A 26206-nucleotide genomic window follows, 5' to 3' on the forward strand; every position below is an offset into this window, starting at 1 on the left:
AAAAAAAAATTATCAGAGAACTAAAAACATTTTATCATTTTCATACCAAAAACTACAAACTTTGCCAATCCTGCCAATCCTAAAATATGAATGCTTCACCAATCTCACAAGAAAACCTACAAGTAATATCTTAACCAATGCTAAATTAAGATAGTCTTCACAACCAGGTGATCAACTAATAAATGAACACCCGCAATGTTATCTTGTATAAATGAGGAGTACACTGCAATCCACACTCACGATAAATCTAAATATCAGTCATCACCGACTTTTCATTACAATTTCTTGCCACAAAAAAAATCTAATCCATATCTGGAAATGTTATAAAATACTATAATAGATTCTAAATATACATTTTCAAAGCTTTGCACTTACTAAACTGTGACCAAGAAAAGACATTATACAAATTACCATTTTTCTTGTGCAAAGTATAGTACAATACTTCCATTTATATGCACTTATATATACTAAAATTCTATATGGACCTATTCAAAAACAAATTTTTCACCCCAAAACATAACAATCATTCTCAGTGATATAACCATTCATTCGTGTGTACTGCAGTCCTCTCCTCAGTTACCAATAACCGGGATCCGACAATACAAAGTACGGCACTTCCATAACAGGAAGCACAACAAAAACTGTCATGACTAGCACCAATCTGAAATACCAGATATGTATTTACACGGTATGTGCAAAAAATTTCCAACATAACTCACTTGAGTATGAAAAAATGCAGTGCCTAAATAAATAAATGGCGAGTATGAGCAAACACTGCAGATACAGATACTATATTGTTCTTCGTGCACTGAGACGGATCACTTTCTTTACAAAGTACAATGTATAAACTTGAAAGTAAAGGAGAGCGATAATAATAATTAATAAAAATAAAAATATCTGGAGAGTATTGTATATAGAACCTGTTGGTTACATTTACTAGAAACATTCTTAATCAAAAGAAACCTCTTCACTTCTTGATTTCCTCATTTTTTGGGGGGACTCATTTTCCACAAGAGAAGGAAACCTACATTTTCTTCCTCATTGGATTTCAAAGGTTTCACTCAAAATCAAATCCAGAAAGTGTCATGAAATCACAAAGCTGATGTCACTAGAGATATCAACAATGCCCTTTTGAAGACGTAAAAATCACCTCTGACACTTTGTACCTCAACTAATCAGTACTCTACAGTTCCACTGATTTCGATGACAATTCTGAACTGCAAAACCCTTCAACTTGCAAGCAGCATAAAAGGGAAATCATGATAAAACCTTATGATTAGAAATGACTTACCAGAAAGTAGTCAAATAGCAAATTTAAACCATATGGGAGCCACTGAGATAAAAAGAATATTGTAATATACCAGGTCTCATGCACTTTTATCATTAGAAATTGATGTTTCTAGACTTTGCAATAAGGCAAATAGCCCATTATGTCACTCTTCATAGCCTTTTCAGACAGCAAATATAGCTGGATGCATTGATAAGCATTTCCACTTTTTGGATGAAAGGCCTCTAGGTTGTATCATTTCCAACTTGAACAAGAATTATTGACTACGGTAGGAACAGATGAAATATATCAGGAAGCATTCCTCATTCAAGGGGTCATGGATCATTGTAATTTGCAAGTGATAAGCAATACTGAACATACATATCAGAGAGCAATCACATCCAATTCCATCTTTGGAAAATTATGCCACTATACCATACATTACAATGTCCTACTTGAATATATACCAGAAAACTAAGGTTCTCTTATAAAAAAAATTTAAACCAAAGGCCAAGTGCCAGAACCTATAAGGTCATTGTGCTGACAGGGAAATTGAGAGTAAGAATGTTTGAATGGTGCAACATGAATTCAACTTTGCAGTTGCACTATGAAACAACTCTTAGGAGAGGGTTGAAAGTCAGATGGAAGGAAGAGAATATGAATGGAGGTATAGTAAAAAGGAATGAAAGAGGTTGAAGGAATTGAATATGAACAGAGGTATAGTAAAAGGAATGAAAGGGGTTATACCTAAGGCCTGATGCTGCAAAGAACCACAAGTAATGCCAATAGTGCACTGCATGAGGTGTACCGAGAGATTTTTAATGTGGTTCCAGACAAAACCCGTCATTTCTACGATAAAACTGCAACTGTCTCCTGTACTTTCCAGCACATTACCTCCATCGAGTACTTTGTAAAGGTGGATCACTGAGCCTCAGTGCAATAAGATTGCAAACAATGAAATTAATTAAAAATCTACAATTTACATCAGTCCCAAACAGCTTTTTATACAACAACAGTTGAATTATTTTTCTATTTATTTGTAAAAATAATGTTTACAGTCTTCCAGTATCCATGCCATCGTTTTGGCAATCAACATCACAGGTGAGATTCACAATCTGTATATAATTCAAGTTTACAAATTTCCAAACATGAGCATTGACAAGGGCGGTGGGAAGATTGGATAATGAATTTTGAACTGCATCAAGAAGCTGCAAAAAAGACTGAAATCAAAGATTGGGATGGTTTGGAAATAAGTGGGCTTGAGTAATGGTTGATCAGAGAAACAACAGATATGGAAGTAACCAGACAAGACCTGTAAGAAGGGTAAGGATATCAGGAGAGAAGGGGATACATAGCAACCTAGACCAGATAGAAGTCCAAGCAGAAAGCATAAAGCTGACAAAAAAAAAAATGCTTATGGATGATTTACAAACTTTCACTCTCACTATACTGATGGTGTCATCTAGATACTAAAGCAAACTGATACAAAGCTAACATTAAATAAATATAAAAATGGTAATGTATCATTTATATACCAAAATCTACTGCTCTTGACACTTAATAAAGTTAAATAATAATACTTAGCCAACACTTATGAATACAGTACTGTACTTTTCCTTTCATGCGACACATACCTTGAATTAGCAATACTAAATTAGTACAATAACCAATTCACCATCTAAAAGAACCATTCAATATAAATGTACATGATGAATAAAGCTACAAATACCTAACTTTCAAGATGTTATGAAAGAATATCACTACTATTGGTAGCAATACAAGAATTGTATTGCAGGAACAGCAGATGAACTGTGAAGCAAAGAGTATACAATGAATAAGACCAATTCATCGCTTAAAGAAATCGTACATAAACCTTTTCAAGTTTCAGCCACTTGCTAGTTCAGTCTATATGTGTGAACCTAACGTTTATTATCTAGCAAAACAAGTAGTACTACTTGCCATGAGTTGCATAAAGCTACAGTAACTGTATTTTTTATGACTGAAAATTAATATTCAGTCATAAAAAATACAGGTACTGTAGCTTTATGCAACTCATGGCAAGTACTACTTGTTTTGCTAGATAATAAATGTTAGGTTCACACATACAGACTGAATTAGCAAGTGGCTGAAACTTGAAAAGGTTTATGTACGATTTCTTTGTGTTTTTTTCGGTTGGGCTTTCCCTAGACAAGCTATGTACATCATACACCGGATGACATAAGCAAATGTACTTCTAATCAATTTTTCAATTACTCTCCGCAAATGACATTTTACATTACGAAAGTCTGTGTTAATTACAATTTAGCCTTTATTATGACCAATGCCAGTTCAAGAGTCATATATCTTCAAATTTGATTTAAATTAGAATTATTCTATGAGCCTCCATTACTATCACTATCCATATTCAAGTCTGATAAAGATAGAAAACTTAGCGACTGAGATGGCTTGGGCAACTACTGAAAAGTGAAGCAGTAAGTCTGAAGGTTTGTAAGTGCGGAAGTAGCAAGACAGGTTAGAATGAAGGACCAGAAAAAACAGTAGAGATATGATGATGATGATTATGCTGATGATGATAAGCAAAATGCTTTATAAGAAACAAGAGCAATCCATTAAAAACCAAGCTAAAGCTTTTTAATATAATCTACTAATACCAAAAACTTTGAGTCACCAATTTTCTAAAATCTAAAAATCATAAATGGGCCTCATTAAATACAAGATTTTAGTAAAATATGAAAACCTTATAAACCTATCATACTTCTGTTTTCCATAACCTATGACAGGAAAGAACATAGAAGCAAGAAAACGCTTTTTATATTATAAAAAAATAAAATTACTGGTCCCATCTATAACAACTTAGTGGAGAGGAAGATAGGGAAAAATAAAAGAGATAATAAATTTCTGATAAATGATTTCACCCTAGTGGGGTGCTAAGACCCTTTCATTTTAATTGTATACATTTGATGTAGTAATTAACACTTGCATCTAGTGTTCTTTCCCTCTTCAGTCTGTCTTTTTTCCCTAGCTGCAAGCCACCATGGCTGACTAACATTAGGTACCTATTCCACTGCTTACGCCAACAAATGCATATTGGATTTCAGGGAACACACCCATTCTTCCCTCCTTGTCTGGTTTAAGAGTCACACTTGTCCCTGATTGTAAGCTAAGTGCACTTACCATAGAGCTACGAAGCCAGAAAGAACAAGAGATTGTGGACTGAAAAGCAGTCATTTTACCTCAAGAATACTATGAACAGTCTGTACCTATTTTTTCACTATCCAAATCAGACAATACTCCAAAAACAGCATTCCATAACTTACACTATACACATTTTGTGACTTTCGTATAAATACATTATAAATAACCATGTTCATTAATAACAAGGATTCAGGAAGCACAGTGACTAATATCAATATCATTCTAACTACCACTGATCAACAATAGGTGACCATGAAAAAAATTAAATATATTAATCTAGTATACCACTAATCAACAACAGGTGACCATGAAAAAAATTAAAGCAACTAAATAGTATTACTCTTAAACAAAATGTATATCTTCCTTATTGAAGGCATGCAGCAGCGCTAAAAAATCGTCCTGGTCCATATGCCGTGCTCGTTTCTTATCAAACTCACTATCAACAAGGATGTCCTCAACTTTCTTCTTGATGCAAAAGTCTTCAGGAATTTTCTTCTCTCGAAGGGAACACCATGTCTTGTAATTCTTTTCCAGTGTCTGGAAAAAGGATTTGATCTACAGTCTTTCTATATTTTTCCTAAATACAATGTATACCACTGCATCTATTAAAAGAAGATGGTACTGAAACAAGTGAACTAAGCTGCAGGTAAAGGATAGGAGTGGAATTTTTCAGATTCTTAATCTTGTAATATATCTAAAATACAAAATCAGTAAATGATAGCATGATAAAACTGCCTATTCATATTACAAGTTCTAGTTCACGCTCAAATAATGCTTGCTATGTTTTTGAGATAAGAAAATTTTTAAGAATCATAATGATATTTAATTCATTAGAACATTTCCAGAACATTTTCTAAAATTATAGATCATGAAAAGAACATGGCCAACACTCAAATAATGCTTTCTATGTTTTTCAGATAAGAAAATGTCTAAGAATCACAATGATTTTTAATTTTATTAGAACATTAACTAGAATTATAGATCATGAAAAGAACATGTCCAAATAACGAATGCTGCTGATAATCAAAAGGATGATGGGGAAGCCCTACAGAAATATTTACAGCATGCTGTATCAAGTACACTATAAGCATTACCTCCCTTAAGAAAACCCTAAATACACACACACAAAAAAGTTCTTTGTAAAATGACATATATACTGGAATGTACCTCACCTGAGTAACTGAACTCTGCTTGAAGTTGGCTAACAAAGTCTTGTTTTTTCTGACAAAAACTATCCGAAGGAGGCCATCCCACTCATTAAAATTGATGTTTGGAACTGGGTTCTTTGGTTCAACTCTCACCACAGATGATTCGACCTGTAACCACGACCAAATTGTAGATCTTACATTCCTTGTACAAATACAGTAACACAAATAATAGGAATGTGATGCACACTTTACATAAGATATACATTCTATCATGAAAATAATTCAGCCAAACTAAATATAGCCAAAGCACCTTTGTGAAATACAATATACATAATAAACAAACTGTACACGCCATCCCCCTAACATCTGACCTCTCTTAAAACAAATCAAAAGTCATTTTTTACTCAATATGTATGTTTATTTTTTCATGTCTCCATTGTTAGAGTAGTTAATGGGAAAGTACACTACACATTCAGCTTTGCTTTCAAAACCTTCAGTAATTTATTTAACAACCGGTTAGGTAGCTAAAATGAGCACAGAACATATATAAATAAATTTCTCAAGATAAATGGCCTCTTCAAGGGAAATCAAATAGTTTCTTCTTCTTACTAAGTAATAAAAAAATCACCAATTTTAGTTCCTTCATCTTACATCACAAATTTAAGTTACTTCATTTTAAAAGTATTTTGTATTTTTCTTAACTATACAAACCTGAGGTCCTTTACATTACGAATTACATCCAGCAGACCTGAAAACAGCCATTAACCTCTTGAACAAGATGGAGTCCTCTTCAGGAATCATCACACCCAAATAGGCAAAGCTTTGAAGGTGAAGGATCACAGATCCAATCAGGAGACTGTCCATAGGGCCACCATAGCGATGGCCTCCAGGTTTGCTGCCTCTTGCTGCCAGGAGACCCCTTCTGCAGCAAGGGATTGCAGCACGAGACCCGAATTCAGACAAACCAGAGCCAAATCAACCTGCTAGTCAGAAAAAAAGAATCCTCCAAGGCAAGAAGAATCACTTCTGTCGAGGCAGAGGAGAGGGAAGGAACCTGATTGGGTGGCTTGCCCAAAATGCATTTCATGCCCAGAGACAAGGTATTCGCCTGATCGAAAAACCCCCTCAGCAAGCAGGGACCATGGCAGCCCCATCAGAAACCCGAGTCCCTCCTGGAACTTGAACTTCAAGGGCTTCAAGAAGTGAAGAGTGATTCACAGAGGCTGTAGTCCTTCCCCAAGATCACTGTGCTGATGAATTGGCACAAAGATCTAAGCAAAGGTTCTTGAAAATCGAGGGTGTCTGCATCATGAAGAAGAGGACCCTCGAGTCCTTCTGAGGTGCAGGGTGCAGTGCTCCTGACCTTCCCTCCTTGTAAGAGGGAGAACCTCGACAAATTGCAGGAAACCCTGCTCGGCTACTTAGGTGAACGGCAAGCCGCATTAGAGATACCAACATCATCCAGGGCCCTTGCCAAATGAAGCACCTGTTTATCACTCTCCTGATTTGGATGAATGGAGGGAATAAGTAAACATCTAGACTGTCCAACTGATGTTGGAAGGCATCCTGCATGATGGCATTTTTGTCTGGAACTGGAGAGCAGTAAAGGGGTAATTTGTGGCTCCTTGTTGTTACAAACAGATCCAATGTGGGGCCCAGCAACAACCTGAGGAGTCTGTTTGCCACTGACTGACATAATGAATACTCCGTTCCCACCTGTCCTGATCTGCTCAAGGTGTCTGCCACGATATTCTTCCTCCCTAGAATGTACCTGGCAGAGTTATACCCTTGAGTTCCGACCATACAAGGATCCTAAGAGCTATTTCGTTCAACAAACGGGATGTTATCCCCCAACCCTGTTTGTTTAGATAGGAGACAACAGATGTGTTGTCGCTTATCAATTCCATAGTCTTTTCTTTGAGGCCCTTTTTGAAGAACTGGAGGGCTAACCAGGCAGCTTTCATCTCCAAAACATTTATGTGTTCTTGTTGATCTATCTTGCTCCAGGTCCCTAAAATGCACTTTTTGTTCAGGTGTGCTCCCTAACCTGCTAGGGATGTGTCCAAAAACACTAACATCTCTGGAGATGCCTGGTCCAGATTCAGTCCTTCAGGTAATTCTCTGGATTCCTCCACCATAGTAAATCTCTCCCGATGTCCTTGGTTATTGCAATCAGTTTCCCTGGAAGTTCCTGAGTTTGACTGTTCTCCTTCAACTTCTATTGTAGAGAACGTATTCAAGCTCTTCCTTTTCAAACCAGTTTTTCCAGAGATACTAGGTGCCCAATCATGCTCTACCAATTCTTCATTGGTTCCCTTGAACAACAGAGGAACCTTCTCAAAACTTCCAGGAACTTCTCCAACCTTTGTTGTGATGGGAAAGACTTCAAATTCTGGGTAATGATCATCATTCCCAGATACTTTACTTTCTGGGTCGGGGCTAAATCCCTTTTCTTGAAATTTACTAGAATTCCTACGGTCTTGCACAAAATTGTAAAATGATGTCCCTCTCCTTCTCTTCTTGGCCTGGACTGCCAAGGGAGACAGAATGAGCCAATCGTCCAGATACCTGCAGATATGAATACAGTGGAACGCCCGTATTCATGCAGGGTGCGTACCACACACTCCCTGAATAGCTAGAATCTGTGAAAACTTAAGAACCCCTATCAAAATGCTTAAAACTGCCTATTTTGTTAGTTCAAACTCAAGAAAAACTCACTAAAAATGCTTACACCTGGTTTTTTTAATATTTCTATCATAAAAAGTGCATTTAATCATGAAATTGATTTGAAAATACCGTCATTTCTGGATATTACTCATAGAAAAATAATGCGAATACACGAATGAGTATGTATAGTCCATAGAGATATCTGCGAATATGTGAGTCCACGAATACAGGGGGTCCACTGTACCTGTGGGCCTACGTCTACACCAGTTGAAAAATTCTCATGAAGACTTGGGGAGCTGTTGCCAACCCAAAGCAGAGAGTCCTGAATTGATAAGCTTTGTTCTCTGACACTAAAAGATGAAATCTCCTGGAGGAAGGGTGATTGATATTTAAAGATGAGCATCCTGAAGATCCAGGGAGACCACAAAATCTCCCTGCCTTATAGATGAAAGAACAGACTTTGGTGTTTCTATTTTGAAAAGGGGAACTTGGAACAGCTTGTTCACTAATGACAGGTCTATCACAGGTCTCCACCCACCAAAATGCTTTCTGTACTAGGATAAGACAGGTGTAGAAACCTAGTAATGGTGTCTTCACTAAATCCACAACCCCCTTGTACATGTTCTGAATCTCTTGTTGTAGGGCTATTTACTTGGGGGAGTTTCTCCAATAAGAGGGAAACTAGAGAGGAAAGAGTGACAAAAGAGGCTTCTGCTGGAAGAGTAGAATGTACCCTTCAATGTTAGAATAGTCCAAGGTTCTGCCCCAGCAACTTGCCACTCTTTCCACTTGTTCTTGAGACAGCTTCCCACCTTGGTCTGAGGAAGAAGATGGGGATGGCAGCCTTCCTCATCTGGAGGAACCCTTTGGGGGCCCTAGCCTACATTTCCTAAATCGAGGACTGGGAAGTCTAACAAAAGCCTGGAAAAAAAGGATTGAGAAGCAGGTCTAGAATGTTTATCTCTACTGTTTTCTTGGAGAAGGTCTAGTAGAAGAGGATGGTACAAAAAATCTAGCATCCTCTCTCCGGTCAGAGATTACCTGTTCAAGCAAGTCTTGGCAAATCAGAAGACATATTTTTCTGAGCTACTGACAGAAGAGAATCTCATCTCTTTAAGAGAATACTAACCGAAACATTTGCCACATTCTTTGTCATGTACTTTAACCCCTTCCCACCCAGATGATACAACCACTTAAGAGTAGGCTATACCAGATAAAACCCGAAATCAAATATCACAATCAGAGTATGCTTTTCCTCATTATTTACGTTTCTTTATTGATTATAATATATACATTTGAAAGTGTATGTATGTGTATATATATCTATGCATGAATTTCTATATATATGTATGCGTGCATGTAGGTACTCGGACACTGTCTCTATGTATATAGCTATATCCGTGATTTATAAATTTTATTTTTTATTATATACTTTATGTATGTATATGTATTCCTGTGTTTATATATATGTTCCTATACACACACATATATATAATATACATTTAGGGAAAGATACACGAGCTTTCCCATGGACCATTGCGGTACTCAAGTGCCATCGCTTTTGGTTACCCGGTATCGCTCGGAGCCCTATTCCGGGGAAGGAGAAAATGATAGGAGAAAAAATAAACATGATTTTTCAACTCGCCTAATTGCTTTTCCTCTTCTTCAAGCGAGTGCCACTTGGTCCTGGTTTTGGATCATCTGGCGACTGCATCGAATGCCACTCTTTGAAGTGGTCTAGTGAGCATAAACCTGGCTCCCTGGGGCATCCTGGACAATAACACACAGTGTCCTTCCTCTTGCCTAAATTCTTTGTGCATATCCTGCAGCTCTTTTGCTTGGTCTTCTCATGACGAACCCAGGCATGGATAACTTCTTCTTCAGCACCATAGGGACTTTTAGACTTCATCTTTTCTCTCATCTTCATAAGTTTTGTAGCACCATCAGTGTTTATTTAGCCAACCTCTGACTACATCAGTAATAAAAGTCAGGAAGGGACGACGGTACTGGCACTCATTTTTATAAAAAATGAATGAATTCAAAAGAGCACGAAATATAAAATGAATTCCAAGTTTTTTGAACCATGCAAGACTTTCTGTCAAAAGCATATGGCTCAAGAAGTTGATCTGCCATATCAACGCTTCCCATTTTACTATTGTAGCTGTCAATACGAAGAGGTTTATTGAAAAATGTGGTCTTTTGCCCAAAAGTATGTCTGTTTTCTCGACCATGTTTGCTGTACAGTTTGTGGTTAAAACTGTAACCTCTCTTTTATCTTGAAATTTTACAACAAGAGTGTTGCCTTTTCTTGTAAAAACTGATTGATGCTTCTCCAACTTTGCATTCGTACTTTGTTTTCAGGGTCCTCTTCCTGTCCGAACTACCCTCTCAGCATAGTTTCTCTCGTCAGCAAATAATCACTGATTCGGATGCTTGTGTACCAATTATCAGTGATGACATGGCGCCCTTCATCTAACAAATCTTCCATGAGGTACACAACGATATCTTCTGATACACTGAGATGAGAAGCAGCAGGGTCTTGGATCTTGAAATTACTTTTTCCATAATACACTGCAAAGTTCCAAGAATATCCGTCCTACCCTTCTCCTGTTGGACAAAGTACAAATACTTTTATTCCAAAACGGGTACTCTTGATTTTGATGAACTGTCTAAAGCCAAGATGTCCCTTCCATAATCCAAGAGCTTCATCAACAGCAATGTGTTTTGATGGTCGCATGAGAGGTTGTGAACTCTGCCGCAATAAAGATAAAAATGGTTCAATCCTTGTGCATGGGTCTCGTGTCACTTGAGCTGTGGATGAAAATCTCAAAAATTTTAGAATGGACAAAAACCTATTTCTACTCATAACCTCCCTACAGAACACTGGTGGTCCTCCAGTCAAAGGATCACGTGACCAGTACATATGCATGTCAGGTTTTTTATCCACTCCCATCAGTATGAGTAATGAAAAAAAAACATGCAGTTCACGTGTGTTTATTGGTTTCCATATCAGTCCATGAAGAGTTTTCTTTTCAGGAAAATCTTTCTACTTACCTGCCCTTTCATTTATCCAATAACACAAAGTATCCATCATTTCTTGATCCATAAAATATTCAAATGCCACGTCAGGTGAAGGAAAATCATCCTGTGACTGGGATCGCTGAGGGAAGGAATAGGATCTGGCTGAGAATCATCAAAGATGTCTGACAACAACCGCCAACCTTCTTCTGTGACTGGCTCGATATTGTCAAATAATTCACAATCACTTACTGATTGCACACTATCTGATGTCTCACTTTCATCATCAGATTCCCCTGGTACATATATTTCATCTGAGGAATCTCCAGAGTCACCCACGACTGTAAAAAATACGAGCGGAAATTGATAAAGAAGCAACCGCAACGACAATCAAACGAATTTTAGTCACACTATCGTCTAAATGCGAGTCAACATGTCTGCCTGAGTGATAAAGAACAGGAAAACACAGGAAAGATTGAAATACTGAGCTCCCATTGGTGGAAAATGGTGACGTCTCAATTACGTCACTGAAATGTCACGAGATGCCTTACTCCTTCACTCTGATTGGCTATTGGGTGGAGCCTATGTTCGACAATGGATGAGACAGCATATCCCAGCAACGAGAAGTCTTCAAATACACAATCCCAACACACCAACTCTCGGTGCAAAAGAGAGAGTGGAGGGACGTACTACACTACATCCTGGGATTTTTTGCTGGCTGTCAAGTGACGTAGTGCGGTACGTCCTGGGTGGGGAGGGGATAAGGCTTTACCAGATGGAGGGGAAAAGTCCTTAATCAAAGTCCAAGAATCATGAGAAACAAAGAAAGTCTTCTGGATCAGTTTCAATAGAGCTCCTTGACAAGTATCCAGCCAAGAGACAGTCCTCAAGGTCCTTTCTAAACTAAGCTCTAAATTGACCATTTCTGAGCTACAGAAAGTTGCACTTAATTATCTTAAATAATCAAAAGATGTATTCTTGGAAAGCCAAAACATACTAGTACTATTCACAATCCTTGGAAGAGAAGTGGGGTTTTCAGACAAATAATTCTGACCTTACCTAGGTAAGGGAGGAGGCAACAACTTTTGTGACTAAGAGGCTAGGGAACCTTCTTCTCAAGCAACCGACAAGTCTATTTCTTTAACTGATGATTTCACCATCCTACTCATTGGTGGGTGAATGGAGTGTTTAGTTTCTGCAGTAGAAAAAATAACCTGTTCCAAGAAAGAAGTCTGCAAAATCTTCCTTATCTTCCCTCTCCTGCTCTGGGTATTTGAGGATTTTCCTAATTTTCTTGCTAAGTTCTGAAAAAATTGAGAGTTTCTTCTGTAACATCCTGAGCTGCCTAAGCAAAACTTTAATTCACATATGAGGAAGCTACAGGTCTAGCTGCAGAAAAAGAGATGTGCTGCAGAGATTGAATCTGTTTGGAAAGCTGTCTCAATTCAAGAGAAGTGAGAGAGTCCAGGGAATCACGTGATTTCCTTTTTCCATACGTCTTAATGAATGATAATGGGGAGAGCCGAGCCAAAAACTCATGACTTTCATCAAAAGAAAACTGAGTCTGTGAAGCAGAGCATCCTTTGGAAACATCTTCAAAGTGAAGGGGTTTTACCTTTAGTTCATCGTCAGAGGAGAGGAGAGAACTAGAAACATCTTCAAAGCAATGGGGTTTTACCTTTAGTTCTCACCAGAGGAGAGAGGAGAAGACTTCCAAGTCATTTGTGGTAAGAATGACCAGAATCTTTATTTTCCTCCCTCTTGTGGTAAATATTGCTTCATCAGTTTCCGGGTAACATCCAAAAAACACTCAGGTTGAGGCACGACAGTTCGGTGTCTGGAATCCACATATCTCCTCCTGGGAGCTGGACATCAGGAACCGTTCTTAGAACGGGAAACATCCCAGAACTATTCAGAGCAGGGAGTAAAAGTTCGGTGCCTGGATATGCGAGGCACCTGACGAGTACTCTCGCGTTGTCGTTCTCGATTCAGCGAGTTACCATGCCAAACTACTCTTCTAGAGCATGACCGGGATATATCTCTAGATGAGGCTGAAAAACGTCCATGACAAGAAGAGTGCAAATGTCTTATTAGAGAAGCAATAAGCCAAGTCACACTTCTCAAGCATGATCAGGAGGAGTTCTTGGAAGAAGACTGAGAAGTGTGATGCTTGGCAATGGGTGGCAAAAAACTTGAAGAGGAAGAGGGGGGGTAAGGCAGAACTTCCACTCTGTTTGACACCATTGGTACCAGGAACTGGACCAGGAGAGACAGGAGTCTTGGACCCCTTGCACCTCCAGTAACCGCTGGGACCCGGTACAGGGCTAGCATATGTCTTCTTCGTTTTGCTAACTGAGGCTGCAGACTTCTTCTTTGTCTTTACTGAAACACTTCGTAAGCACCGACATCATCTCCTGTTGGATATTGGACTTGCGCTCTGAAGGAGGAATAGAAGGAAGATTCCTTCCTGAAGTGATGGGTAACAGAGAAGAAGCAAAGATGGCAGACGAGGGAACACAGGTAATGGACGGGATAAGTTCTATTAGCTGCGGGGTTAAAGTTCATTTATCTGAGCTTTTCTTAACTCCCCTGTTATCATATCTTTCCCAATGAGAAGGAGACCAAGAGTCACATTCTTTACATTTTAAAGTTCGAGAGTAATCTTGCCCTCTGCACTTAGAACACAACAAACACGGATTAACCACCACAGGGGACAAAAATTTACATTTCTTCCCTTTTTGCATAATACCAGAACACTTTCAGGATACAGGTCTCGTTGAAGTTTTCATAAGGGGACAGAACACAAAAACACTATGACACAATGCTCTGCACTAATTTAGAAAAGTTTTCTAAAACACAGATAAATAAAAAGAAATGAGTCAAACGCCACGAACACATCTAAACGCAGCAACGCTAAGAACAAAATTGGGGCATCTGGTCGTGTGGCTCCTTTTATAGCTAGCTCTTATTTTAAAACGAGTCTACCATAGCTGTCTCAGCATGAGCATCTAAGTTAATCCTATCACATGATGCTGTGGTTTTGTATCAGTGTCGAACAAACCTGTGTGCCCCAGCACTTTCTCTCGTCCTATGCCTAAACCAAACAAGGAAACGGACTCACTAGTACTGGTTTGGGGAGTGCCTGAGATTCCACGGAATCCCGAGCGCTCAAAATTCAAAGGAATCCCAACACTCAGCATAACTTGGCTCGGTGTGATTCGGCTCAGCCAAGCACCCTAGACTCCCAAACCTCACAGCAAACAATCATCGGGACCAGTCTCCTCTCAGCTGTTCGAAGAAAACTGAGGGGGGACAGGCACAGAAACAGTCTTAAACACAGATGTCTAAGAACTGGAATCGAGAGTGCAGCCTCGGTGGGCCATGCCCTCGAGGCTCTTGAGACACGAGAGCCCAGTGGGGAATGCGAATCAGTTCCTGACCCAATGGTTGGGAAGAGCCAACAAGAGAACCCACTGCTTCCCCGGAGGCAGGCAGTCCTTTAGAAATCCTGGCAGGACTTACTAGGGGAAGAGGACCTCCTCTCTGCCTCTCCAGGTGCTCAGACCCTTGTGACCGAGACAATAGGTTGGGAACCTGGCCAAGCACCGGTGGCAGTGCTGGCAGGAAGAACATAAATACCTGCATGTCTCGGCTCTTTCTCTTACCATGCCTGCACCAGGACAATGAGAAGTCTCTCCGGCACTGGTTCAGGATGCCTCAGACTCAATAGAATCTTGAGCATTCGGTGGGACTTAGGCCGAGCACTCGAGGCTCCAAAAACGCAAGACCCTGGTGGGGTATGCAAATCAGTTCCCAAACCTGAATGGAGGAAAGAGCCAATGAGGGATCCCACAGGCTCCCTGGAGAGAGGCAGCCTCTTAGAAGTCCTGCAGGCCTTCTTAGGAATAAGGGAAGAAGCCTTCCTCAACTTCGGCCAGCAAGCCCCAGAAGAAGAAGGGGAGGAGGCAGCAGATGAGAAGTTGAAGATCACGACGAAGGTGATGACCACACCTTAAGGGAATTTTTCCTCGATCTCCTCTCCGGTTAGGAAACACAGGAACTGCCAGGACAGATAAGGCAAGAAGCCAACAGGGGCAGCCCAGGTGACAGGAACACCAGAGGCAACAGAAGCATCCAGGGTAGCTGGGGCAGAAGGCAAGACAAAACAGAAGGAGCAGACAGGACCATGGATACAACAGGAGACAGTAGAACAGCATACAGGAGTGCCAACGACCAGCAGTTGGTCCACCTTGTTGGCGTCACAGGGTTAGAAACGACACCAACATGGGGACCTTCACAATTGCCGTCAAGGTAACCATGGTTGTCGTCAGGATGACTACTGCATGAGTGACCACGGAAAACTCAGGAGCCAGGATATCCAAAACCAATGGAGTATGATATCCAGCCATCACTGTTGCTGCGCCTTCACAATGCTTACTTTCAACCTAATGAAAAAGTTAAGAACATTGGTATATGGAGATTCCTCTCGCTCCAAAAGGTGGATTGCCCTACGAAGCGAGAGGAGGCGCCTGAGAAAAAGAAGTCTCAAACACCCAGCCCCCGAGGATCCTCTCCTGATGAACCAAGCAAAGAAAACAAAGAGGAAAACTCCCCTGAGGGAAGCCAAAGGGGAGAACAAAAGAGGAGAGCCAGCAAACAAGGGGGCAGTTGGAGACATATATCCAACTGACGACATCCCGGCAGCCACCCCTCTACACAGCATGTCCAGCACACAGTGCAGGTAACCAAGAACAACATCCAGCACAGATGAATAATTATAGTCATGCCCCCAAAAGAGACCAAAGGGCATGAGAATAACATCAAAGGAGACTGGCAGAGGGCACAACCCTTGCTCCCAACACCAGGGCATACATGCTGGGGGTTGACGACCTTCCAACAGGAAAAATGATTCTTGGGTTTGTATGATATAAAATAACATTAAACACAAATATACAGCAAAAAGGGCAGTCAGGGCAGAGAGCAAACACACACGTCTGCATTGCACAATGGATGAGAGCAAATTGGAATGTTTACCTCCAGACAAGTGGGGACTCCTGCCTACCAGACGGTAATTACTGCCTAACCACCTTGTTCAAAAGTTTAATGGCCCATATCCAGCTCTGCTGAAGGTAAATCCTAATGGAAAGGACCAATTTATATTGTGAAGGAACAAAATACCTTTGCTTCTCTTTCTTCCATTACCTACCAAAGTAAACAAAGGCTATGAAGCACAAACACATCATTTAAGGATGAAAATAAAAATAAGATCCTTTTTTGGAGGGAAATTCCTGATATTTAAACTTACAAAAAGTAACTGGACCAAAACATTTTAATTCAGTAATAAGCAATGATTTACTGAACAAGCAAAAACAAAAAACTCAGCAGATAATTGACAATACCTTAGGGGGAGGTCTGAAATTATTCTTGCCAACTTTCATGAGGTGATCCACCTTTGCTAGTAGTTGTGTGTTGACTGTTAACCTACAATAAAGTTTGTCACCCGGTTTGGCAATGAGACGCTCAGCAAATTCTTGTTGGAACATAAGTATTGCACATCGAAACACTGGCCGATGTAGTAATAACTTAAAGATGAATGGCGATGAAATCTAGAATGTAAGGTGAAGGGATTTAAAGCAGATTAGTAACTCTGTAACAAACCAGTAACTCAACATCCCAAGCATGCATTACTTCATACAAGTGTGCCTAAGCAAAACTAACATATTTTACCAAATCCACAACTCATTTCTTGAATTACCTTATATACTGAAACCAACACAACAAGAAATGATAGAAAAAGACACATGGAATAAATTTATAATGTCAATATTCTACTCTTAGAATGTTTTGTGAAAAAGATGTTTTACCAACTTTTTAATCACAAAAATGCTGGAAGTATTTCAACCAAATATTACAATTGTTGAAAGTAAATTGTATTTTTCCTAACTATACAAGCCTGAGGTCCTTTACAATAGGAATTGCTCACGGCAAAGCTGGAACACAGCTATTAAAACTCTTGAACTAGGTGGTTAGGCAGTAATTACTGTCCAGTACCATCCACTTTGCCTTTTGGCCCAAGTTTCAGATTGAGGTGGGCATTAGTGTAAAGGACCTCAGGTTTGTATAGTTAGGAAAATTAAATTTTACTTTGAAAAATTATGACTTGTTCCTACACAATATACAAACCCTCAGTCCATTACAATAGGAAGATTTACTTATTGGAGGGAGGAATCTGAGTACTTCTCTAGAACTGACTGGAGTTCAGCACACCTGGGGTACTCCTCATGGTCAAAAGAGTGAGGAGGAGTGCCCTGCCTCTGACAAATTGATCAGAGTATAAGAAATGCAAGATAAAGAACCAAACTTCTGGGCCTTTTCGAAATGAGTGAGGAATTGTAACTCATAAGGAAAAGGCCGGGAAGACTATTAAGTCGGAGGCATTAAGACAGAGAACTGAAAAGGGTTTGCCTTACTGCCAGTCTCCTTCCTCCACTTGCTAAAGGAAGGAGTGGGATTGCCTCTACACTCCCAAGGCTTAGGATAACCAACACGGTGAGATATCTAACCACATAATGCGGTGTTCTATGACTGCTCACTGTTAGCCTGAAGAAAAAAGAAAACATGATTAACAAAAAGAGACTCCTCTCTTTTTAAACTCTATTACAGCTTGTGCATTTATAGACCTAAAGAAAGCATAAGATAAATTCCCAAGAGAAGTGATGTTTTGGTGTTTGAGGAAAGGGAAAGTCCAAGAAAAGTTGATTAGGTTGGTCAAGGTGATATATAAAAGAACGAACACCAAAGTAATAACAGCAGTTGGGGAAACAGAAAACTTTGAAGTTAGTGTTGGATTACACCAAGGGTCAGCATTAAGCCCATTTTTGTTTGGGCTGGTCATAGATGTGTTAAGTGAAGATCAGGAACGAAGACCTGTGGGAGTTGTATGCCGATGATCTGGTGATTACTGCTGAAAATGAGGAGGACCTACAAGGAAGGGTTAGACAATAGCAGGAGTTTTTAGAGAGGGGTGGCTTAAAAGTGAATGTGAATAAGAGGTTTTGCTGAGCAGTAGGGAAGATAGACAGAATAGCAATACAAGATAGAAGAGCTCAAGTATAAAACAGGCAGAAAAGTTTAAATACTTAGGATCTACTTTAAGCCAAGAGGGAGGATGTGAGGCTGAAGTTGACAGTAGGATACAAGCTGCATGGGGGAAGTGGAGAGAGGTAGCTGGAGTAGTATGTGATAGGAAAATGCCAATCAAGCTAAAAGTCAAGATCTATAACACAATGATAAGACCAGTGTTAATGTATGGAGCAGAAACATGGGCTCTAAGAAGAAAATGGAAGTAAAGCTTGAGAGAACAGAGATGAGAATGCAGAGGTGGATTATGGGAATATCGCTGCTTGAGATATTGGAAAATGATGAAATAAGAAGGGCAGGCTTAGAAAAGATTACAGAGGTGATAAGAGTCACGAGTGAAATGGTATGGGCATCTGTTGAGGATGGATGACAAGGAGGGAGTGAAGAGGGCTTGAGAAGAACTGTTAAAGGAAGAAGATCGAGGGGGAGAAAGAGAATTAGATAGTGAGATAGAGTGAAGGAAGATATGGATAGAAGAGGTTTGGTGAAGGATGATGCCTTTGATAGAAGGCAGTGAAGGCGCTTCAGGCAACCAACCCCTTATTGTAGGGATAACGATGGGAAAGAAGAAGAAAAAGACTCCTCTCGTCCCGAAGGACACTGCCCTCCGAAGCAAGAGCAGACCCCTGAGAACAGGTCATCCAATCACCAATGCAACCACACAACCGCATCCCCCCCCCCAACAACAATGCAACCACACCACAGCATCCCCCCCCCCCAAACAACAAGCGAGCGAAGAGAGCAAGCGAGATATCTCTCCCGAAGGAAAAGAATACTGAGAGAAAAACAGATGGTGAATGCTCTTAAGTTTTCTCCCAGTAAATTCTCCCCAGCACAAGTGCAAATGTCATATTAAATAACCAAACAACATACTGTCCCACCCTTAATATCAACAGGAGTGAGGATATCATAAGGGTGTATTTATGCCCTTGCAGCCAATCCCGAGACACATATGCTGGGGTAAGGCGATTGCAAGGCTATCACAAAAAGTGGGTTTGAATATTAATAAATATCAAACACAGTAGTATATTTAACATATATAAACAATAAAAGAAAATATCCCTCCAGGAAAAAGTGAGTTTATCGACAGTCAGGCAATAGCTCACAAAATCACATCGGCCAAAAGCAAAGTGGAATTTTTACATCCAGGCAGGCAGACCTTCCCACCTACTGGACGGTAGTTGCTGCCTAACCACCTTGTTCAAGAGTTTTAACAGCGTGTTCCAGCTTCACCGTAAGCAATTCCTATTGTAAAGGACCGAGAGTTTGTATATAGTGTAGGAACAAACTTCACATATTCCAAAATAAGAAGCATATTACGAAAGACATTGTATCCAAATTTCAACCTACCTGATATGGCAAATTTGCAACACAAACATCAAATGTTGGGAGATCAGCTTTCAAAACATCTCCTATTCTAATGTCTAGTTTTGAATGAAATGGAGTAGCTATAAACCGCTTCTGTAATTCAGCTATCATACGAGGGTCTACTTCACAGGCTACGACTCTCTTCACACGCTCTAACAACTTGGTTGTAACGTTTCCTGTACCTGGACCAACCTAAGTAAATTGAAAACAATTTTAATATAAAACAATTCATGAAAGCTTAAAAAAAAATATTGTACTGTAATAGAACACATAACCAGTGTTAACTATTATAGGCAGTCCCCGGTTATCAGCGGGGTTCCATTCCAACGGCTTAATGTTTAGTGAAAATCACTGATAACCAAAAATCGGAGATTTATGGTGCTGTTAACCGGATTTTGGCACAAATAACTTGTTAATGGTACCTCTGTCAGGTATCGACCCCAATAACTGGAAATCAGCGCATTATAGTGAAAAAGTGACATAAAACCAGATCACCAATAATCGAGTCCGCCAATAACCTGGGACTGCCTGGAATTCACAATTTAGCACACAACCTTTACAGATATTAATGTCTTGAAGTAAATGCCAAAAAGAGAACTAGAATTCACTCAAGACCTTTTAATCTTAGAAGCACATTACGTATCATACCAACCTCGAGTACTGTATCTGTAGTTTTCAATCCTGCCTTCTCAACCATGGCAGTTATAATTAAAGGATTCTTTAAAACATGCTGGCCCAGGTCTGTGTTGAAAACCAGACCTTGTGATACTGCACCAGAGGCAGGCTTTGCTCCCTTTATTCCTGCCTTGGTGCTGACTTTGCACACCTCCTTATGTATTCTGTACTTCTTCTCCTTGCAAGCTTTCGGCATTGTGACGACACCTGGAAATAAAATAAAACTATGAAAAGCCAAGACAAGCATACAATGTTTAAACCTTTTTTAATACTTTTAACATACAAAAAACCAATTTTACCTACTGTACACAAGACTTGTGAAGATAAGACTACGCAATACTGATAACAAGACTACGTATTAGCAAATAGGTAGTAGCAGTACATAGATATATATGGGAGAGTTATCTTGAAGGGGGGAAGAATACACTGCATTTCGACAACTCACAATTCTACGTACAAGTTCAACCAGTTTGTTGGGTCAGGAGGAGAATTTTCATGTCAAATAAAGGTATGTAGCAATCACTACCATTACATAAGTTTTTAAGTTGAACATGTAATGAGTTCTCACCACTGTCTTCTTGTCTGTGCACTTTCTACATGAACTCCCATGTTTTTCCAAGCATTCATACGGGTTTTCCTCATGCTCTTTCCGTATGTACTACTTTTATAACGTTCCTTATCCCTTCTCATCATAGAACCAGATCACTTGCATCTTTGAGATCACAGCCCATCTTCCAGTTGCTGGATATCACATCTCTACTCAACTTCATGGTCCCAATAGAAACCCAGCCCCTCAGGTTTGTTTAGAATGCATCCCTGTACTTTATTACTCTTATGATGAATTTTATGAATATTGGTCAAGACAGGTCAGGATCTATTCAGGAAAGGACCCAGTGTCCTAGGTTAGATTAAGATGTATCCCTGAATTTTAAGACTTTTACAGTGCTATAGGACCCTGGCCAGTTAAGAACCCTAATTTAGGTCAGGTTTAGGGCCATTATCTATTTTTCCAACTTTCTGGGTGATTGTTGATAAGCATAAACTATGTATTTTTTTAATAGTTATATTGCAATTTATTCATTCCCTACCTTTCTGACAGGTGCATTCCATTTGTTTAAGGTAACCATCAACAACCCTCCCATGACCAAAATCCATGGTTTCATGCTGAGGTCTCCCTAAGCTAATCTTCGTGTACTGGGAAGATAAAACTGCAGAAGAGTTGCAGGCATTAGCCCTATTTCCACAGGTCATGCTCTGCTTAAAAACAAAGTAAAGATATTTCAACGGGGACACATTCTAAATCAAGCCCTGATAGCCTAATCCTAAGAGGATGACCAAACCAATGTTACATTGTACAACACATATAGCAGACATGCACAACTATTCTGCAGTATTACCATAGGCTGGAAAATAAAACACAAGTTGAAAAGTCAGCAAATAGTATATGTGAATCAGGTATTTTGCAAGAATTAGGGTAAATTATTGATGTGCGATCATTCATGCAAAGGGAGACTACTTTTTTCACTTGATATTTAATTGGTGAAACAACAATAATATTCAATATTTAATCATGACATTCAAAAAATTGAAGTTTTGTCAACAGAATGAGATATATATATATGAAACCGCCATACGAAGTAAAATAAGCATGTGAAATCTTCGTAAAATATGTGTTCAAGGCAGTTTTAAAATCCAATATGGCATCTGATGGGAGTTTGTCCAATTCATTTCCACATTGGCCATCATGTCCTTCCCAGCACTCATTTGAACAATATATTTGCATATAGGTATATGTAATTTTTATTGATATTGCTCAAGATTGTAGTTGTAATCAGCACAATAAAACAATACCTTGTTGCCTATACGTACTAGTTAAAGTATGAGATGTCTTCTTCCCAGGGTCATGTTTTGAACTGAAATGCATTTTTACCTTGTAATCGGTGGTTTTATCCTTACTGCCATCACAAATGAAACTCCACAGTGCTTATTTGATTGTAATTATACACATTTCGTTCTTAATTCACTCCAAATTTCACTTGAAATACATGAGTTTGTTTACAGGAACTTTTCAAAAGCACTGGTGAGCAGACGACAGATTAATGAATTGTTTATGACAAAAAATTTTCATTTTCCTTGTAGCACTTTTCATTGATTTAAGTCTATACACGTATTACTATTTTGACTCTTTAAAATTATTAATTATTGTATGGCTGAAATAAAAGTAACCTTTAATGCTCGCGTGCCAGGAAAGGCAAATTCCCATCGTTGCCAATTTAGTGGAATTTGACACATACGCAGTTGCCTTTGCAAACTGTTTCCATAAATTCTAGCTGCCATAGTAATGCAGTAATGATAGAGTTGCTCTAATATTTATGTATACAGGCAGTCCCCGGGTTACGACGGGTTCCGCTTACGACGTTCCGAGGTTAAGGCGCTTTTTAATTATATTCATCAGAAATTATTTCCAGGGTTACGACACCTACAATGCTGATTTGGCAGAAGAAATATGACACCAAAAATGCAAAATAATCACTATTTGAAGGTTTTTGGATGAAAAATGCAATAAGAATGCAGTTTACACAGTTTTGAACGCACCCAAAGCATTAAAAGTAAGGTTTTCTTAGGATTTTTTATGATGTTCCAGCTTAGGACGATTTTCAGGTTACAACACGTCTCAAGAACGGATCCCCCGTCATAACCCAGGGACTGCCTGTACCTATATATTACAGATAGATATGCTAAATTCACTTACTTCCATAGTTCTGTGTAAGTCCTATCCCAAGTTTGGAGAGTAAATGCATAGCAATTGGCAACAGTGATAAAAAAAAAATAAGAAAGCGCGAACAACACATCGTAGCTAATGTTCACAGCAAAAGCGCTGAAATTTGTGTCAGGGATCTGGTTACTTTTACTACTTTTACAACAATGGATATTTTCAAATGAATTATTATGAATACACAATAAATCTATGCAATTCATAACCTTATTCTGGTATTTACTAACTAATTATCTAAATGTTATCTAGCGCACTCTTCTTCTTCTTCTTCGTCCCGATAAATCGCCAGGTTTCCCCAGTCGCAAGCTTGAACACCAACGCCGTTTAAGATTGTTGTAAAGAAAGTGTACCAGCTCTATGGGTACAAGTGGAGTGCGAACTTAGCACAGGAAATGGGAAATTTGTTGACACAAGTGACTTCCCAAACGTCGAGATGGCACCAATCTTCTATATGTTAGGTGTTTTAAGTAAAAATTTTGAAAGCGTAATGGAGGTAACTTAGCACTGCACATGGCTAGAATTTCATTAACCTCTTTTTAATCAGAAATTACACCAATAATTTCTTACTTGGGAGAAAACACTTATACTTCGATAGGAAAGTAGAGGTCTCGAGGCGTTGCTTCCATGAACGTCAGCTCGCAACTGATGTCTTCTATCTTAGGTTACTGGAAGTGCTAGTTATTTTTTGGGGAAAGTGGTTGCGCTAAAAACTTTATGGCTCATGAGTCCAGCATGAAATTAATACTAGCCTATAGGGCTAGCATAATGCAGACATTTGTTGTAACGTGTAAAAGGTTAATCCAAGCCTAATCTTAACCAGACCTTAGAGTGGTACTAAATGAAAATTTGTCATAATCCAATGAAAAATCATTGGAACATCAATAATTTATAAAAAATATTTTTAGAATCAGACTACATATGTTAAAGTTTGCCTGTACCCTAGGCTAACAGCTACCCAAGCCTAGTGGGTAAGGTAAAATAGGTAACCTACCAAATGGCCACCACTACATTTGCGCGACCACCTTCCCGAAAATCGGAAATTGTGGCCTTAATTTGTGACTTATGAGAAAAAAACTGACTCCGTAAGGAAAGTACTAGAAATCTCGAGGAGCTGCTCCGACGGACGATGGCTCTTGACTAGCCTAATGTCCGTCCTGGGTTAGGTACCTAGCCTAGTAGGTACCTAGGTACCTACCTAATACCTACAGGACGTGTCAAAAGTACTTTTTCGAGGTGGTCCGCTACGCTAGAGGCCAGGTGGCCATTCGGTATTTTCCTCTATAAGTACAAAATTCACAGATCTTATCATACTTATAATACTTACAATACTTATAATACTGTATATACCTAGAATCCAAAATAGCCTTAGTAGCTAGATCTAAAAATATTCCATGCTGGTGACGGGGCCAGCTGACTAAACCTCGTGTAACTCAGCCGATCATTTTGACAAAAATACCTCTTTCCCCCAAAAGAAAACCATCTAAGGAGCTTTTCAGATGACATGAGATTACTCAGGCTTATGTAAATTAAAGAAAATTACCCTTTTTAAGGCAGTACGTCGTAAAAATTTACTCCGCTTAAACGAGGGACGTTGGACAGCCGGGGTACCGTGGGTTAACCAATTAACTCCATGCGGGATTGTTTACCACAGGGGTTCGGTCATTAACCAGTATCTCAAGACAGAAAACAGCTTTCATCTAGTAAATCATAAATAAACGATGAATTATTTATCATTACTTATTGATTCTTTCGTATACATATCTACCAGCATATCTAATCTTCATTTTAGGCCTTTCCACGGATAAAACCTAAGGTAAACTTCACATTTAATCATCTTGAGCGGCTGGTCTCAAAGCGCGTTTCTTACAGCAGTGGAAAGATTATTAGTAGTAGTAATAGGAATTCAGGTACCTAATGCAACGGCTCCTCGTTCGTTCGCGCTTACCTGTGATTGAATCTCTCCACAATTACCATACGTTTATGTGAGTTCCTTCATACTTTCAAATTCCTCTCTGAAAATGATCCGTTAGACGTATACTTTTAGCTATTGATTCATCTTTATCTACTTGGAATAGCCACTGCATAAAACCTAATCTGCTGCTAACGGTACTGCACGCAGGGCATTGAGTATTCATTTATGGAAATTTCAGGAACCACGAGTTATAGTTTTTTTCATAAATATCTTTCAAACTAATTATTATTCGGTCGAAATGGTACTTTGACCCAGTGTACAAGACACCTCTCTCCTTGGGCGCCGGTACGTAGAAGAAAGGGGGTCTCTTGCCCCCTTGAAATCCAGGGGGAAATATATATATGTATATATGATATATATATATAATCTATATATATATAATATATATACATTATATATAAATATTTTATAAATTATATATATATTTATTATATAATACAAAAAATCTTATGGAAAAATACCCATTTATTCATTAAAGAAGTTCCTCGTTGGAAGAGCAGTTTACGTGCTTGCCTACCGATTCGGTGGTCCTGAGTTCGATTCCCCGCTCTGCCAGCGTGGAGTATGAGGAGTTTGTTTCTGGTGATGAGAAATTAATTTCTCGATATAATGTGGTTCGGATCCTACTATAAGCTGTAGGTAGGTCCCATTGCTAGGTAACCAACTGGTTCCTAGCCACGTAAAAATATCTAATCCTGTTAATCAGCTCAGTGGTCTGGTTAAACTAAGATATAATTAACTTTATTTATTACAGAAACGCAGGCCCTGATACTTTTTAGGTATTAACCTGCTAATTCAAAGGGTCAAGAGTATTACATGTTTGTCTGCTTGACTCAAGGAACTATCCATGCATGTACTAACATTTGCCCTCACTCTTCCCCCCTTAGAAAATATGCAGCCCTCCACAGGGATATATATTAGCAATCCTAATATAGAATATATAGAATAGAACCCTTATTTATAAAAAAAACAGTAACAGA

At 39.1% G+C, this 26206-nt stretch overlaps 1 protein-coding gene across 3 annotated transcripts; it reads right to left on the minus strand.

Moving 5' to 3' along the window:
• Window positions 1-15: 15 nt before the first annotated feature.
• LOC135219127 (probable dimethyladenosine transferase) lies at window positions 16-24946 on the minus strand. 3 transcript variants are annotated; one of them, XM_064255578.1, is made up of 6 exons: window positions 24795-24946; window positions 20456-20685; window positions 19786-19995; window positions 16695-16901; window positions 5635-5778; window positions 16-4999 (listed from the first exon to the last, which is right to left on the minus strand). In XM_064255578.1, exons 2-6 carry the CDS (start codon window positions 20672-20674, stop codon window positions 4805-4807), a joined length of 975 nt encoding a protein of 324 aa, XP_064111648.1. In that variant the 5' UTR covers window positions 20675-20685; window positions 24795-24946; the 3' UTR covers window positions 16-4804. The 3 variants fall into 3 exon arrangements, with proteins under 3 accessions (XP_064111648.1, XP_064111650.1, XP_064111649.1); XM_064255580.1 differs by lacking the exon at window positions 24795-24946 and adding an exon at window positions 24602-24723; XM_064255579.1 differs by lacking the exon at window positions 24795-24946 and adding an exon at window positions 24579-24672.
• Window positions 24947-26206: the final 1260 nt, after the last annotated feature.

The sequence above is a fragment of the Macrobrachium nipponense genome, chromosome 1, assembly GCF_015104395.2.
Source record: "Macrobrachium nipponense isolate FS-2020 chromosome 1, ASM1510439v2, whole genome shotgun sequence".
NCBI lineage: Eukaryota > Metazoa > Arthropoda > Malacostraca > Decapoda > Palaemonidae > Macrobrachium > Macrobrachium nipponense.